General features: G+C 41.9%; 1 protein-coding gene across 1 annotated transcript; it reads right to left on the bottom strand.

Moving 5' to 3' along the window:
- Window positions 1–5,810: 5,810 nt before the first annotated feature.
- Window positions 5,811–18,510, bottom strand: CUNH21orf58 (chromosome unknown C21orf58 homolog). The gene is made up of 8 exons (XM_010222369.2): window positions 18,436–18,510; window positions 17,419–17,508; window positions 15,892–15,949; window positions 14,150–14,217; window positions 12,958–13,104; window positions 9,417–9,531; window positions 7,833–7,972; window positions 5,811–6,029 (listed from the first exon to the last, which is right to left on the bottom strand). The coding sequence occupies exons 1-8, from the start codon at window positions 18,508–18,510 to the stop codon at window positions 5,811–5,813; spliced, it is 912 nt and encodes a 303-aa protein (XP_010220671.2).
- Window positions 18,511–18,730: the final 220 nt, after the last annotated feature.

The raw sequence follows: 18,730 nt of genomic DNA, 5'->3' as shown, positions 1-18,730 counted from the left end.
TCTTCCCTAGTTAATATTCAAATTTTCATCTCCACCTCATGCCCCAGCGAATCAACCTAGTAATATAACTAGCTACACTGAGCTCTGCATGAGGAGCTGCTCATTTGCCCCTAGTATGGTTGGAGCATTATTTTTAAAAGTTTAAGACCTCTTTTGAAATTTGTAAAAAAAAAAATTTTTAGTTTTTGAGCTTCACTCTTTCCTCACCAAATAAAACTCAGCCTTTGTGCCTGTGTTGAGCAGGAGGAATTGCAGCCACCTGGCTTCTGCTGGGCGCTCACAGACGTCCTCCCTGAGAGGAAGGAATAAAGACACACTGCTTCACCAAACGGCCTGCTCCAGGCTACTAGCCGTCCTTCACCCAAAGAACCTGTGCATGGTTTGTGATGGCATTTGGGGATGTGGCTGAGTGCAGGCCCCATACCTACATTGCACAGTCCTTCTATGACTTCAGCCATGTGCACTATTTCATGTGTTTTTCCCTTGAAAAAGGGTGAGCAGAGCAGGGCTCTGCTGAAAGGGTGAACAATGCTTTAAAGACTTAAAGAATAAACAAAACTCTGCCAGCTACGTGATTCAGCTCTTTTGGTGGTAAGGTGTTCAGGAATAAGGATTAGAATGCTTCTTGTCCTGAAGCAGGGGACAAAGATGCTTTCTTATTCAAGAACATAGTCCATGATCTGAAGGAAAAATAAATAAATAAGGCCATGCTGAAATTCAGTTCTCCACTACTCTCATAGCATAAGGATTACAGCTAACACACAATAGCAGTCAGAGCTGCAGACGCTACCCACCACTCATTGCAAACCCTGCAACATACAGCCTGGAGCAGTTGCTCAGGCTTAGCGGAGGTAACTAGGGTCAGACACAGGCCAATAAACCAGGCAGGTCCGTAAGGAGAAGGCAGGTTCAAGATGAGGCCATGGAGTCAGTCCACAGGTTCGGGTCTGGACCTGCAAGCTCCACACCAAGGCAGAGATATAACTGCAACCATGCAGGACACAAGGATACCTGCAACACAGCTCAGGCAAGGACTAAAGGCCCAGGGCTGAGCTTAAATGGTGCTCCTGGACCCATGGGCATGGCACGGCCATAGGTGAGGGTGATCAAGGCAATTAAAACCTTTTAGTGCAGGTAGGGCCCTGACATTTCCTTTAAGTAAGTCACCACTGAGAATGCTCCAGTAGTTTTCCTTGATCTACATAACAGTGAATTGATTTATGCTATCTGATCGGCTAACATATCTACAGCAAATAAAAACAAAACTAAAAAGTCTGCCCAAAGGCAGGATCAGCTCTCTTTACATAATACCTATATACCTGTCTGAATTGTTCCAAGAGTCCTCCCAGGATGCAGATTTCATGCGCTCTCCAGAGGCTCCATTTTAGCGTGCTGTTATCCATAGGTTGGGAAGCATTCCTGCCCAGCCTCAATTGCCCTGTTTGGTATTCAGGCCCATTTCTTCGCATCCCACCCACAAAGCCTGCATCAAGCAAAGGGGCACAGAAAGCAGAAGAGGGGAAGCCAAGGAGCAAAGTAAGGTTTACATGGTAATTAGCAGTAAAATTATTTCCAAATTGTTTTCGGCGCACCGTCAGCAAAGCATTAGCTTCCAGCAGTGCCAGTTATTATTTGGAAATTTCCCTCCCAACACTCTCTGGATGTCTGTGCTGCAGGCTTTACAGATTACTGCAGCACTGTGGCTTACTAATTTAAGAACCATGCTTTAAGATATGCTAATTAATTCACGATCTCCTGTGGGTAACACAGTATACCATCATGTAATTAAAGTTGGTCTTATAATAGTCTTCTTTGAATGGCTGGGTTAGATTGGCACAAGCAACCTCAGCTATGATTCAATGACCTTGGTAATCTTTCCATATATATATATATATATATATATATATATATATATATATATATATATATATATATTTTGGCGGGGGGGGTGGGGAAGCAATCTGGTTTGAGGCATCCAAACACAGGTCGAGGGGACGCCAAGGGCAGAGCTTGTTACTATTTAAGGCAGAACAGACCCTCACGGACACAGAAGCAGGTAGGTGGATTGGAAGAAAAGCAAGGATGGCGGGTGCACGTACATGCTGCCCGTAGAGGAGGCATCGCTTTGGCTGCTTGGGAGCTCAAGTGCAAACCCCTGCCTTAGCCAGGGCTGGCAGGGCCCATGTGCCGCTGCTCCCCACACGCTCCAGGCACAGGCACTGCAGAGCCCAGGCCATGCTTATCCAGCATTTAAGGATTATTTCACATTTAATGACCCACTTAAGAAGAAATAGGAGGTCAGAAAGAAATAAAGGTCCCTTGAAGAAACGTCAGGCCTAACTTTGCTGCTTTGGAAAACATTTCTGTAAAATGCCAGAGACTGCATTATTAGCAGAGCCTGGTTCTCTATAGACATTTAATCTCTGTGGGGCTGCCAGCATCCATCCAGAGCAGAATATCCTGTGAGATTGCTAGTGCTTTAAGATGCTAAAATTTTACCTAAACTAGTAACAAGATTCAGGATAGAGAACAAGTAAAACACCATGGGTGAAGTTTCTCTCCTTTGCTCAGTTTATAAAGTATCTCTCTGGAAATGCAGATGGAAACATCCAACTTCTGATCTGAAAATACGTTTTCAAGCATGCATAGTTTTAGGGATGCTTCCCCAACCCTGAACAAGACACGCCACCTGCAGTGGAGACTCTGACCACTGCTACAGTCTGAAAGTTTTTCTTCCAAGATGATACAGATCAGCCAATTTCTGCCAAAGTGAGCTACAGAAAATAGTTCTTCATAGAACAGATTAAATTTCACAAATTGGGGATTATTTATGTCCAGTGCAGTATCTTTTCCACTGGGTAACCATTCCAAGCAAAATTTAAGTCTCTTGCTTTCCTTTAGCAAACTTGGTCACACATTTCATCAGGCAAAACCAGTGTAAAGATTTCCTCCCTTCTTTTCTTTAATTTTGGTGGAGTACATCAACCATGACAATAGCATTCTGAATCAATAAATTCCCTGATAATGCATCAGATAAATCCAGTTTAAAAACAAACAAGATAACAAGGCACTTAAAAGTGTCATCAACTCATTACTCATTTTTTTGCATTAAGCACAATGATCCCTGAAGGCCATAAACCTAGCTTTCTGAGGAATCCTAAAAGATGGCAAAAAGAGAGATTGCTGTCTCTGATTAAAGGCTGCCATCTGAAAAACAGTTATAAAAGTAAAGGGAAAGGTATTGATTCATAATATATCACTGAAGAAAGAGACATTAATATTCAAGGAATAACCTTGGATTTTTTTGACCAAATGTAAACCCTGAGTGGATGAAGGAAATATTATGGAATAATGAAACATATACGCAATTCCAGACTGCTTAAATCCATCTCCAATAGGTGGCTGAGAAGAAAATCCTGGATAGCGTTTTAAGTACAAGACTTAAAGGACTGAGAGGCAGAGCCCTCCTGAGGCAGAAAAAATTAACTGCAGTTAAACATGGTTACAGAGATTGCATTTTAAACATTTGACTATGAGGGGAAAAAAGATTGTTTCTTTTTCTTCCCCTAAGAATTATTTATCCATACACTACAAGCCTTGTAAACCTAAAGCTTAGGAAGAGTCTTAATTTTTAGGAAAATACAATGCCCATGTTTTCATATATTATGTAGGTAACTTGCATTTGTCTTGCTCCTCTAATTTCTGATTCCCCAGACAGGTAATTACTATAGAATAAGCATATCTCAGAGTAAAACAAAAAACCTTTAGAGAAGAATACTTTAGGCTGATTAAGTGCTTTAGATGACTAAAACCTTATTGAGAAATCCTTTGTTCTATTTGCATTATCTTTCCCCAAAGGCAGGCAGCTGCCTCCTTTGTAAAGCACATTTTCCTGAATCCCACATGAAGGGGATTCTTATCCCGGGAGCTAGGTCATACTCATTTGTGGTGGTTCAAATAATAGTGGTGTTAAGCTTGTTTCATGCCCCTGGGGCTATTGCAGGATGTCAAGCCTGTAGAACATTTGGGGACATAATTTCTTGGGTTTCAGGAAAGAGGGTGAAAAAGTGGTGACTGTTTGCTGCTGCTCTGGGCTTGGAAGATGAGAAGAAACAGCTGAACCAGGTGAAACTGTTGAGCTGACAGCAGGTGCATGGTCCAGCTGAAGATCTGTAGTCATTCTGCCTCACTTCTTGTACTGATGTGCAGTTATAAAGACATTAGGCTGCCAGACTATATAGGAACTGTTCCAGTGAAAGTTGACTTCAGGGAGGCTATGGTTGACTTAGAGAAGTGTGTGCAGTCAGTATTCAGGCCACCTGTAACATGAAAAGCAGTTTTATTGGGTTTGGTGGTAATCAGAGATAACCTTATTGCAGCTGCAAAAGGACAGTGTAGATATGTAAGAGCTCAGAATTCATGATGAAAGGTAGGTGAAGAAGGAAAAAGACAGCAGCTTAAAATATTAGACCTCCCTTTGTTGATTTTGGCCAATAGGTAAAAGACTGTTAATTGCACTGATGCTGGAAGCAGCTGAGATGTGTGCCTGAACAGATTGCAAATCCATGCAAAAGTGAAAGGGGTAAGAATGCTCATGCTTTACAATCCCATTAGCTAAACATCTGTTCAGGAATTCAAATCCCATGCCATGCTAGAGAGGGCCATGGAGATACCCATGTCAGAAGATCCTGAGAAGGCAGCCACCTCCACTGCATGCTTCTGTTTAACGAGCCTTTGAAAGAGAAGTGGCACAAAAATAAATACTGTTCTGACAAAAGCAGTAGCGTTGCCCCCAGCCAGACAACACTATCAATGGTATTTCCTTACCAGCATCAGCACATAATGCTTCTTAGCACTGTGTCTCATTTCTTGCTATCTCTTCCTGATGCATAGGGCAAGACATTCTCTTTGTTTGGATCCTTGCCAATGTCCCCTCCTGTCACTGCTATTCACAGCAGCAGGCTGGCTAACGGGGGCTAAAGGGGCCAATGCACTCTTTCGAAAGCTGGTCCCTGGGAATGATCTGCCAACACCTAGAAAGCAGGCCAAGAAAAGCTCCAAGACAGCAGGGAAGACATAGGCAAGCAAGCACTGGGAGAAGCTGGCTGCTTACCTGAGGGCTCGAGGACTCTATAGACCTGGAGGCAACCTGGGGAGAAGGCCATCCATTTCTGCACTTGGAAAAACAAACAAACAACACACACCCCATCTGCAAACACAACCTCATTCCAGAAGCTCAGCTTTATTTATATATTCTTCCCTCCCTTTAAACAGATTTGCTTAGTGACAATCTTTTTTTTTTTTTTTTTTGGCTCTTTTGATTAGCAAATGCTTCCACAGTATTTTAAGGATATTAATAATACTGAAAACGTTAGTCTGAATGCAGATCAGTCAGCTCTTATTTAGGTCTCTGCTGGATTCTAACCGTACACAAACCCAGCAGAACAGCCACTGCAAACTGGAGCCAGGCAGCTCTACTGAGCTATGGCTAAGCCACCTCCAAGCTGGAAATGGGAATAAGACTGCTATTTCTTACCTGGTAGCATCTGTGGAGCTTGTCCCATTCTTATGTTTATTTCATAGCAAGTGAGCCTTAATTACTTAGCAAAGTTATTACATAAGATTTAGTTTAACAGATGATTGTCTAAGTCTCCATAATCTTATATTTTTATGTTAAAGACAATACTCTAGGCTAGTCTTAGTGAAAAGCCAGGGTAACTTACGGTCTGAGACTTTCTATTCTACCCTAACACCTCACATGTGCAGGAGGAAGGGTTAAAGCAAGCGCCACTGTGTGCCAGCCCCTTTACTCACGTGTGCACAGCAGGGAGCACGCTTCCAGGCACGGGATGCACCATGGATGGGAATCCTCCACTCTGGCTCACGAGCCCGGCCTGTGCTGCTGGGGGCCACACAGCGTAGCCCAGGGCGGGCAGCACTCCCGGGGGAGGGTAGTGGTGGTGGTGGTGCACGGCGGACGGCCTGGGCCTTTCTGCTTTCACAAGCACAGGAGCAGCAAGCGGTGAATCCTTGTTGGAGAGGAACAAATGGCAGCTTGTTCTATTTGTACTGCCACAGCAAGAGACTGCCAGCAACTCTGACCAAGCACTGGTGTTTCTGCTCAGTCTTCTCTTACTAAAAGGGTTTTTTTTTTTTTTTAATCTTGTGGCCAGAGCAGTTTCACAGGCTCATGTATAACAGGTCCAGTAAATGCTTGTTATCAAGAGCCTGCTATTTTAAAACTCAGAGAAAGAATATTTAAAGAAGTAATCAAGAGATAAAGTTTAAGGAAAATAGGAAAAAAATTAGTGGTTTGATGGAACAGGGGACATGAGAGCTTTCTCTTCGGAAAATTGGTTATGAGAGCAGCATGGCTTCCCTCTTTAAGAGGGGGTTATGACTGCTTTTTTAATGTGAGTAAGATGGGTTTCTGTAACCTAAGTATCTGCCTCCTTTGTCTGAGATAACTCAGCCCAGCTCTGACACACGGTAATGCCAGCACCTCCTGCCATCTCCACAACAAATCTGCGAGGAAATAAATTAGCCTGCCAGTGTCACAGCAGCCTGCTGGCTGCAACTCATGGTAGCTTCTGAGATTTCAGTGCCCTGAAACATGAGAGCTGGCAGCTGCTATCAAATGCTTTGTGTCCAAAGCAGACATTCAGCCTCAACAGGTGCAAAAAATGTCAGCTCCCTCCAGGCTGAATGATGGGGTATGGAGGACTATTATATTTCCTACCCCTAACAGTAAAAAGCTGAAAGCTTTCTAAGTTAGTCATTTAATACTTTTGCAAATAGTATGCAGGAAAGGTGTTGGTGAACTGGTCAACTACTGCAGAAGGATGCAAGTTACGTTCTTAACACCTGATGATTTTAATATCCAACAACAACAAAAAATCTTTCTTACAGCAAAGGGTGAAGTCATAATGAATCTGAATATTAAGGCAGTGAAATGTATAAGGGAGGTCTTTGCACCACAAGATGCATTTCCTTCTCCCCAGAGAATTGTCCTTGCTTCTTAGATAATACACTCTTCAGAGCAGAGATTAGAAATACATTTTTCCAAAGCATTTAAGGCAGCTAAGTATCCATATCGGATTGTTAAAAATAGCTTAGAAATTGGACACCTTAAGGATATGTACAAAATTGTCTACCTCTTATTAGGTACTAGACACTGATGTGTTTTGGAAAATCTCTATATCTTAGATACCTAAATATATTTAAAAGTTGCCCTTTTGACACATGGTACCCATTGATTTTTCAGAGGGACCGTAACTAGTGCTGTGAGGCTCCAAGTGCAATCAGAATATCCATGCTTCAGCTCTAGCCCACTTCAGACTGTCAGGTCAAATTTCACAAATGATGGGATTTGTATCACAAATATTGCCCTGCTGTTTGCAGCTTGTGGATTTGCACCTGCAAAAGCCAACGCCTGCTGCTATATCTTGACTAGAGGTGAGTCACTGGTGTGGTGGAGCCTGGAAAAACCATACTAAATGTTGCTTCACTGGAGATCAGCAGGTTTTAGAATCTTAAAGCTGCAGATGCAGCAGTAGATGCCCAATATACATCTCTTCCACGCATAGTCTGTTTGTTATTCAGTTTGCTCTTGCGCCCAAAGCGTTCTTCTGTCAGGTCTCCACAAAGTGCTAAACAGAACCACACGAGGCCTGCAGGAGACCCAAGCCAGCCAACAATGCGGCATTGGGCATAGAATCAGAATTGGCCCTTTTGGGCCGGAAGAGAATAGGTGCTTCTAAGGAACAGCACCGTGAAGAAAATTTAAGGTACCCAAGAAAGCAAGGACATTCTGCAAACCCTTGTGTCTGTACCTGCTGAGCTTGCTGAAGCAAGAGAGAGCTGGGTCCAGCAGCCTGCGCAAATGCCATCGGTGGCAGAGCTTTCAGCATCATGTTCTGCATGATGATCTGGTGCATCTGAGCATTCTGCATTAGCATCATCTCCACCATATCTAGGGAGAGGTCATACCAAAGAAGAAGGTAAGAGCTTTACCAGAAACATTCAAACAGCAACAGCACCTCAGTAGAAACAACCCTCCAGCATACAGAATGGTCACAGCCCAAACAAAATTGCTGAAAATGAATATTGGCATTATCTGGCCAGACAGTGCAGAATCCTGTCTATGAATCAGATCGCCCAGGCCAGCTCTCCTTTTCCTCCTCCCTTCTACAGTGAAGGTGTTGTTGAGCATCTTCTGTCAGTTATTTTCACTGTAAACCTCCCCCCTATTCCCACCTACCAGCTACACTCACCGACAGGGTGGGGAAAGGTTGTCCAGTGGAGCTCAGGCCAGCAGGGACTTGAGCCAAGCCCAGGGGGACATCTCAAGAGCATCACTTCCGATAATAATAAGCATCACTTCCCATATAAGGAAGCTTATAAGCTTATAAGGAAGCTTCCTTATATGGGAAGTGATGCTTATTATTATATTCCCTTATTATATATTATATTCCCTCCATTATCCATGATACAGCAGGGCCACCTTCAAAGTCCACGCCATGTGTACTTTAAAACAGATCCACTCCCCACGTCTGGGCCCTGATCTTGAAGGAACAATGCAGTAGAACTAATTTAACTGAGATGAAAACAGTTAAAGCAAGTCTTTTTAATTAATTGGTCATATCAAGATTACTGTAAATGTATCAACTTCAGAAGAAACTTGTGTTATTGGGACTAGTTCATTTATGATAATAAACTGATTCAAATAAATTTGGAGACTCAAATGACGAAATCAAAGAACTACTGTAGTTTAGTGACTAGAGATTTTTTTGTAGCATGCAGAAACCTGTGGCTGAAGACTGAGCAAGGGAACTCATCCCAGTTTTTGGTTCATGTTTTATTTCACAGGAACATTCCCTGATCCGTAGATACACTAGACTGCTTTCTGTTGGCATAGGAATGTTTGGAAGAGCACCTTCAGCTGTTCTGTCTTGTTTCCAAACACAGGCCATTCATTTACCTAATAAAAGCCTCTTTTTTTTCCAAAGGAGAGTATAGAGCAGACTAACAGGAAACAAAGAATGAAACATATTTTTTAGAAGCCTGTTTGGTAATTTTGGAACCATCTGTATGAGTTTCCACCTGCCATTCTTGTCACTATTACTCAGCATTTTGGATTTATATGCTTTAATTCTCCATACTCCTATACAATTTGTTTTGTATATACTCTTTTTTTAAAAATTTTAACAAAAACAATATGTCTCCAGGTCTTAGAAACAGAATCTAGTTCTACAAAATGCAATTCCCATAGCTCCAACAGCAGGCTGACTGTAAAACAAAACATCACTTTGTAAACTGGATGCTGTCCCATGCATCGCTCCCCTTATAGCAATACCCTTCTTGCCTTCTTGGGATGCAAGCAATGGAAACTTGCTGCTAGACTGAGAAAACATTACCTTCCTTGATGCTTCCAGAGTGAGGGGCTGCAAAAGGCTGCGGAGGAGGGATCTGCGTTATTAGTGGGGGCTGCTGAGGTAACTGCTGGATGATAGTAGCCGGTTGTGGAGGCATCTGAGAAAGGAAAGTGGAGAAAGTCAAGGCTGTCCTTGGCCAGCAGATCCCTCCCTTTGGGTTATTGCACTCTGCATCTTGATCCGTCACCTCTGGCACCTGTTTCACACTGACAGCAGCTGACCCCAAGCTATAAATGAAGAGAGACCAGCTCTGTGTCCACGTAATAGCTTGAGGGTACCACATAGTTTTGTACTCCTGTGCTCTGTAGGGAGCATGGAAAATTTAAATATGAGAGTTGTGCATGTACCTATTCTGAAACACTGCTCTGGGGAGCACACCAGCAGCTGCCCTGTTCAGATCTCTAGAACAGTTAAATGCGCTGACATGAGCCACACCACACGTAGGCACGACTCACTCTGGTACAGAGCACAACAAAATACTAGAGGTGGATACAAGCCCATCCTTTCTTTTCTTCCTCCTTTTAAGCAGCTTCTTTAAAAGATAAGTTACACTGGAAATACAAAAAAAAAAAACTCATTGTGCGATGAGTCAGAGTTAGGGTCATGGCAAAGAGAAAGCTTTTGTTGGCAGAATGAGTATGTGAGCTAGCTCATCTGTTCCTCCCTTTTAAGTCTCACATAGGAGCATTAGGCTCTTATTTCGGCAGATGCTACCTCAGGTTACCTTGCACACAAAGCAGTCACTGCAGAGTGACTGCTATTTCTAGCTTTTATCCCATGGTAACTTGTTCATACCCTCAGCCATAGCTATCAGAGGATAAGCTGGCTTTTTACATGTGGCCTTAGCATTTCCACTTCAGGCCTGAAAGGAACATGTCTGGATACTGAAAGATCCAGACTTCACTTCTTTCAGAGGTGTTTGCTAGGGTTCTCTCTCATGTTATAGTTAGGTCAGAGGCAGACGTTTAATACATCTGTTACTCTAGAACTGTCTCCATATGAACACAGCATGCACAGAGACCAAGATCCATAGCAGTATTTAGGCATTTAATGTGACTAACAAAATAGAAAGTGCACCACTGGTCTATGAAAACTTATAGAAACACGAACACAAGGTTTTAAACCTCAGTTAAGTGTTAATCATGCAATTCAAACCAAATTTACATTCCTAAGTTGGAAAAGCATAAAATAGCATCTTCTAACCTATTCGTAATTCCTATAATAATTCAGAGGTATCTGTTTTCTGAGCAAAAAAAGAATTTCTGCACTGCTGTTGTGATGACGAACATGTGACAGCCACCTCTTCCTTAACATCTTGGATAAAATTCTTAACACCTAACCCAAATCTGGAAACAAGGGAGGATTTTATATCTGCAGTAGGCAGTATGCAGAACAAAAATGCAGCAGGGCAATTACAGGAAAGGAGCAGAGTGACAGCTGCAAAAAGCAACCTGTAACCAGTTCCTTCTCAGTTACTGCTTCACCTCAGCAGGGAATGAGTGTGTCGTGTTGGCAACAGCGAGCTCCTGACTGTGTGGAGGGAAGGAAGATGAAGAGCTTCAGCACATCCTTTGAGGCAACGGGAGCAGTGTCAGATATGTTACAGTCACATAGGAGGAGAGGCCCGTAGAGGGTATGCTGTTTCCCGAGCCAGGAGTCTTCTGACTTACAGCCCATTTCCAGCAGACTCCCTCCCAACTGGCTCAAGTGTCTTGGGAGTCCCTTAACACCCGTCACATCCCTCTGACATGAATTTGCTGTTATACCATCCCTGTTGCACTGCCAAAGCATATCATTTTGTAGTTCGGTGACAGTTTTGCTACTGGGACTATTCCAATGGCAGGCCCTCTACGCCTTGCTCACATCGCACCGAAGCGCGAGACACGCAACCTGTCCTGCATCTCTGCGAGGGAGCCTGCAGCTTGCACTGTTCTCCTGGCATCTCCAGCAGCAAATGTTGTGTCATGCTGTAGGGTGCAGCCATAAGGAAGAACACTTGTGGACTGGCCCAGGACACAGCTTACTACACTTTGCTGAATGGGTCTCAGTGAAGGCAAGCACTAAAAAGTACACCCTGAGCTGCAGTCAGGATTGAGGAGCTGTCCAACTGTATACTAATAACTGGGATAGATTATTCTCTAATGAAAGAAATGTTTTCTGCCTTTCTCAAAAAAACCCTACCAAAACAAAAGCACTATGATGCTTGTCAACTGAAGACTAGTGATCAAGTTTTGAAAATGGTGATATTATTTGGCAGGCCTTGCTTGGATATATAATGCTTAAAGATAGAAAGTTATTTAAGTTACTGGTGCCAGAACACATCAGTGCCAACGATGCAGCGATACAGCCTGTATCATACTGTCCAAAAAGCACAATGCTTTCTCTTATTCAGCTACTGAATTACAAATCTAAAAAAGTATTTTGTGTCTAAGAGCATCTTAGAAGTAAGGAAAAGTCTCAAAAGGAAATTGAGACATAGAAATAAATACAATCAAATCCCAGCATCTATCCCCATAGACAGTAAAAGGAAACCTTCAAACACAAGTTATTCAGAAGAAGTGATTACAAAAGAGGGACTGAAACTACACATAATAGCATAATTACATTCCCTTCCCCCGATACAACACCTAATACTAAAACAAAAACAAGCAAACAAGCAAAAACCACATTACTGAAAACTGAGATGATATTTTAAATGGAAATCTGTATCATACATTCAAGATCTTGCTTCTCCATGGTTATGATGGGCTTAGAGTCCATTTTTTTTGGAAGTGAAGGTGACTTTTTGCTCCTATGCATCACTTTATACATACATATTCCAAATAATACCCATGAGCTTTTTCCCTGTCACTCACTTAGGCTCATAAGATCTTTCCAAAGGTTATACTCTTACTAGTTTGACTAATTTAATACCACCAGTAAACTTTATTAACTGCTCGCTCTCTTTTCCAAACCACTTACCTGTCCGGACAGCAAGGCTCCGCTGAAGACCTCCCTCTGCTGCTTGACCTGTCTATCAAGTCCTACCCTCAGTTTTCTACCTTCAAACAAATCATTTATCTACGACAAGACTATCAAGTAGCATGAGCCTTAGAACTGGTCTTTTGTCCGTTGATGACTTTCATATTTTTAAGGCCAAACAGGATTTTTAAATCCTCTATTCTGACTTACTAAGTGTACCAAATCAGAAAATGCCAGTCACTTTCCTGTCTAGAGCTTGATAGTTTGCAGCAGACTAAAGCCAGTGTTCCCCAAAATCATTTCCAGCCATGGTTCCACCCCTCTTGGCAACTTGTTTCAATGGTTAACCATTGATTTTGTTACCTTTGTGCCTTATTTCTAAAGTGGAAAAGGATTTCCCTTCAACCACATCTAGACAGTCCAATCCAACAGCAAGGCATATATTCACTTTGGTGGGATGAGTGTTTCTACACAGATTCAGGTCCGTCTGTTTGCTATAGTTGTATCTAACAGGTACTGTGCTAGTAAATATTTCTTAGGAAGGAGAAGAGAGGATCCTTACTGTCTGCTGGATGATCCTTGGTGGCTCTACTCGGGAAGCTGGAAAAGGCAGCTGGTAGATCAGGCTCTGGGGATCGGTTCTGTTGTTCTTACAGTATCCTCCAGCTGGCGCAGGTGGCTGTGACAGTTCTTCCAAAAGGTGATGCTCCTGCAAGATCAAGCATCTTTTTAAGGAAAATTTCATAACTGAAAGGAAGACAATGTAATTACACTCACTAACTGGGATTAGTCCTTGCAACACCGTAGAGGAGCACAGTTTCTCACCAAAACATTGTTACAGAAGCTCCCACAACTGCTGAATTAACAGGCAGAATACAAGTGACTTCTGCATGTAGGAAAACAGACAGAGCTGATTTTGTATGAATTGGAAAAAGTACAAACAAACAAGGCATTTTTTCCCCATATACCTTAAAGACAGATGATCATCAGTATAAGCCAAAGGGACAAAAAAGTAGGAAAAAAGACAGATATTCTGGGAAAAGATTTCATCAGTGGTTGATCATCCCCACAAGCCTTGCATTTTGGCACTATTCCAAGATCTTATGACACAGCCATTCAGGATAAACAATCAACACACCAACTGAGGTCAGTGCAAGCCTTGTTAACGGTAGTAAGAAAACAAAACAAAAACAATCAAACAAAAAACCCACGTTCTTCTGACTTCTTCCTCCCCACCCCGATAGCCAAGCCCAGCCTACATAGATCAGCAGAGCAGAGGATGAATACTGCTCAGCATAAGAATTAAATGACAGAAAATAACTGAATTCACATGGATAGTGGATATGCAGACTTTGAAATTTTCCTTCTTCAGTATTTCCATATTCTGTTCTTTCTACCCAGAGATCTTCCCCTTTCTAGGTCCAGACAGGGGCACTATTTAGGGTGAGCAGCAGTAGTTGCACAGCAGGTCCCAGCCACAGCAGAAGAATCTTTCTTGTTATAGCAAACTGCCTCCAAGAACTATGTAGATTTGCATGGAGGAGAGGGAAGGCAACATTGCTACTTGTTTCTCAAGAGGAGGTTTGCAGGGCATGCAACTTCCGAAGTTTGCTCATTTGTTGCACTTATTTCTCCTTCTAAACAGAAGGAAGTTTTCCTCTACTTCTTTTGTTATGGTAACAATTTTATCTTTCAAAGCCTACTACTATGTTCATCACATTAAACTGCAGTCTAACAACACAGAAGGCTCTTACCCTAAGCTCCTGCAGGAGATCTTTCCTTCGTCTTAGGGCATTTTGAAGGATATCCTCACGTCTGTTCCCTGAAAAAGGGCATCCGTTATCTTCTTAAATAAAAAAGCGACAAGTACAGAGCTATTCTAACACCTATATTATGAGATTAATTCTGGAAAACACGGCATTAAAATATCTTAGTTTCTTCCAGAAAGAAAAAAAAAAAAAACCCAACCAAACAAACAAAAAAAAACACTTTAGGTTATTCTTGTCCAGTCCATGAATGAGCAATGACTTTGGACCACATACAAAAACTGCTGTTCAGCAACTCTACAAACAGAATGTATCTTCCTTGAAGATTGCTCTATGAAGCCTCATTTTAACCTTCTGTCTTAAAAATTCATTTTAGTCTGAAGTTTTCTAGATACAGTCTGTGCATACAAAGGATGATGTGCAAAATCTAAAGAAAGTTCATCGTGATTTATCAAAATAACTTGTTTTGTATGTCAGCTTTTCTCTGTTACTTTCTAGTTCTGAAACAGCCTCCTTTTCAATTCTTCCCACATATGGCTGATTTTGAACTCTTTTGAAATTAAAATTAAAAATAGATAAATACATCGGAGACTAGATTCTAAGCTTGGTTCAGGAACAGAGGGCAGGAATCCTGGCGCGTTTATGAGATTACCAAAGTTTAGATATTTATTTATAAAAGCTTGTGAGACAACTAAAACCAAATAAACAAAGGAGTTCAGATCTTCTGCCTTTATCAAGCTCCTTCAAAACCTGTTACGATTTTTCACTGACTAATAACATTCCATTAAACAATACTCGCACGAAAGTACCCCATACATGCAGTGCCTTAAGATTCCTAGTAATTTGAAGCATTTTAACAGTCTTGATAAAATATGGGTTTTTTTTTTTTTTTTGGAAGTTATCAATATACTTTGGAGGAATAACTCTTTCAGTGTAATGATCTAATTCATAAACTATTTGAATTGCTTGTTTTTAAAAATTATTTGTGAAAACCTATTTGTGGCCTACACAAAGTTGCATAGTTCAGATTCAAAGGTGCAACACAGCATAATAAGAGGCATTTCTTCCTACTCAGTTTCCTCTGAGGCACAGAGCAATTGAAAACAGCTCCTTTTCAAGAACATACAGAATCACCTGTGCCAAGCATACAACTGGACAAAGGGGCTCATTCACAGTGTAGGAGCTAACACAGCTGAAATAACCAGTAGTTTGCACCAATTTAATCATCACCCACAACTGAGAGACTCCAAAGGATACCTAGGCAGGAGGACATTCTTTGCTCTGCCTTTGTACTTGGTTGGTTGATCTTTTGCATTTGTGGCTTTCAAATGTGCATGAACAAGAGAAAAAAAATGCAGAAACACAAAAAATATAATGTGCATCTATTAACATTTTTGTGCAAGTTCTCATCAGAGCTTGCATATGAAACTTGTGTCCCCTACAGCAGCAGCATGCAGATTTAAACACCCGGATCAAGCTCAAGCAGCACTGACTCAAGGTGAGAGTCTCTTTTGTGTCATACAGATAAAATCTTTGCCACCAAAGCAAAAACGGAGCAAGCTCTGATTAACCAAAACGCTCCCCCACCATACAGGCAGAAGCATAGGCACCATCCAGCTTTTAATAAGACTGTACCTTCTGCTGTGACCTACTGAGGAACTTGTTCTTGAGAACATCACTAATCCTTTCCTATATCATATCTGTCATTAGAATGAATGCCTCTCACTTACTCGCTGTTGGCAGGGGTGAATCCAGCCTCTCTAGGTTCTCATGCTCATTTTCAAGTTTCTGTAAGTAAAACCACCATGAGAAGTGATTATGAATCATGGAGCAAAGTTCACAACTACTTCCAGTACTGCGCTACAGAGAATGGTAGAGATGAGGGATGCTTGTTAAGTCTTAACTCACAGCTACTGAGAGCTATAAGGGGCTCTCCTAAAGATATGAAACACCTCAGTATAAAGCTATAATTCAAACACATGCTTTTAATTTGTCAGTTTGCCCCCTACCAGCTACTTTGTAGAACAGCTAGGTTATATAGAAATTTCAATCCCAATTGCACCCAGCTTTAAGTAGTCAGGATAAGCAACGTAAGTACAATGGTATACTTTAGAAGACCTTACCAACCTCACCCAAAACCTCAACCCATGCCTGTAGGAGCCTATTTAAGCTCAGCCCTAGCCTATCACCCTCTCCCCCCCCCCCCCCACACTGAGTTATTTAAGGGAATTAGTGGTTTCTGTCTCACTTATAGCTATAGGTCATGTTGATTCGGGACCTGAAGCATAAAGTGATGGCCTCCTGTCTATAGCTCTGCATTACTACTATGGATCTACCAAGCTGTTACTGCAATTAATTCTGACCTGTAAATTGACTTCCTGGCTTGACTTGGGGCACTACCTAGTGATCCAAATGATTATTTGAACCTGACCACCATTTCTAGATCTGCTCTGCTTGTTTCACCAAGGTACGGTGGGATCAAACCCTGGCTACTTAGGTCCTTGTCCTTCTCTCTATGTTATTGTGCTCAAATTCCCTGTTTCTCAGAGAGCAAAGAGCCCTTGCTGCTCTTTAACTATCGGAAATTAAAGACCTTTTACTTACATAGTGTTCTGTCTTTGCTCTTAAGTTCTGCATATCTTTATACTAGCAAAAAGCTTTCCCTTCAAAAAAACGCTTTCTCTAAGGCAAAAAAAAAAAAAAAAAAAAAATCCCCATAGAGGTTAGATGCTGGTTCCAGCATCTGTATCTCTAGGCAAACTGTCTTTCCTTCTAATCAATTTTTCAAGCAGGTCCCGGGAGACAGGGATACAGAAGATGGAAACTAGTGGATATTAGACGGGTTGCAGATAGAAGAATGGGGCCAAGCAGAGAACCCTGAGTGAACCTGTGTAGAGTTGAAGCAAAGAGCTACTAGTATTCTGCACTGTAAGGGTCTAGCTAGGCTTCATTAAGCAGTATAATGTCTGGAAAAGTAGGGAATAATGAAGACAGGAGACTACCTTAAAACCACCTGAGGCCCTCCCTTCACTGTCACTCACTCCTAACCTGTACTGGTGACAACTCAGATGCCTTAATTAACTGGTGATATCTCCAATCATATCAAAAGAGCATTAATGCATGTTGGTCTTCCTTCACTTGCAGAAAAGATTTGCAGTTGGAAGCAGAGTCTCTATCTTAGAAATATAATTAAATTACAATTTTTAATGCTTAAGCATCATCAGCAGAAAGCAGAGCAAATAAGAGCTGCTACTTACCTTTTCTAGGAGCTTGAGTTTCAGTTGAGCCATGTGATCCACCATTGAAGGATCTGTCATTATATTAACCCCCCCAGAAGCGTAGGCAGCCTGTAAGCGAATTAAGGAGCTAAGCAAAGGCAGATAGGTTTTCAGGGGTCTCTTTTTTCCTCCTCCAGCATATTTGCAGAAACACTACTCTATCGAGGAGGGGAAAAAAAAACAAAACAAAAAAGTAAGCAAATAAAGGCTTCTGTTTCACTCAAAGGTTAAAAAAAATAGGCATCCAAACACAATGTTGTAGGCACAGCTTATTTTTGCTGTTTCTCTCACTGCATTTTTATGCTGTAGGTCGCAAGGGTCACAGCAGCTTAGCTCAGCATGAAGCTGGCTGTTAGTACTGGTTGCCAGCCTCTCCCTGGAAGTATTGTTAAAGCTGCCCCTCTGTTGATAATGGGCTCTAAGGAGCTCTGAGCACCTGTAACCTGGCTGCTAAGTTTGTATTGCCAATCTGCAACATAAACAACTTCATCTCCAGGTGTAGGAGTTTATATAATCTATGTAAAGCAGAAGCCCATCATATTAGGGGTGGAAGAGTAAAGAAGAGCCTAACTGTACCTGCAATGTGTCATGGCTCTGTAACATAAGACTGATATAAGGGGTCAGATTATTATCTTATTTATAGTGGATAGCACTGTATATTGTAATGCATGGGGCCCATATGCTTTTGACAGGGCTTTACATATTGGTGTTTATCACCTTTATCTAAAGGAAGACAGTAATTTTTAAAAGGTTTTTAATTAAGGAAAATAAGTGATCTTATCCTAAGATGAGTAAAAGAACAAAGATTATTATAACACCTTTTTGCTCCCTATCACTTGAGCAGCTTGCAGGGTGCCTTCTCCCTCCTAACAAAGCTTCTGGTAACATGTATAAAATCAAAACCAAGGGATGATAAAAGTTAGGATACAGATGCTGGTTGTTAGCATCATATTTTAACTTTAGCTCTGCTCCGGGGAGTGCATAATCTATTCTCACTTGAAGCTCATGGCAAAGGCACCAGGTGAGCCACTGCTGGCAGCTGGAGTAGCAGAGAGAACGAACTCCAGCCATGGCCTACACAGCAGGTGTATGTAATCTGGCCTTAAAAAATACCCAGGCTGGTAGTGACCAGAGAGATCACAGAAGCTGAAACAAGGGATACCCAAAATAGCTGCAGTGTCAGAGCTGGTGCCCAGCTTGCTTTGGCAGAGCTCATCTCTGAATGCAAAGGAGGGGAGAAGGCAGCACAGAAACTCCTCTCACCTTCCAGCTGTCTATGCCCTGTAGCTTT

Source organism: Tinamus guttatus, unplaced genomic scaffold, assembly GCF_059628265.1.
Source record: "Tinamus guttatus ecotype Peru unplaced genomic scaffold, ASM5962826v1 Tinamus_guttatus_pri_ptg000702l, whole genome shotgun sequence".
Classification (NCBI taxonomy): Eukaryota; Metazoa; Chordata; class Aves; order Tinamiformes; family Tinamidae; genus Tinamus; species Tinamus guttatus.
This window is presented reverse-complemented; position numbering and strand designations above follow the sequence as displayed.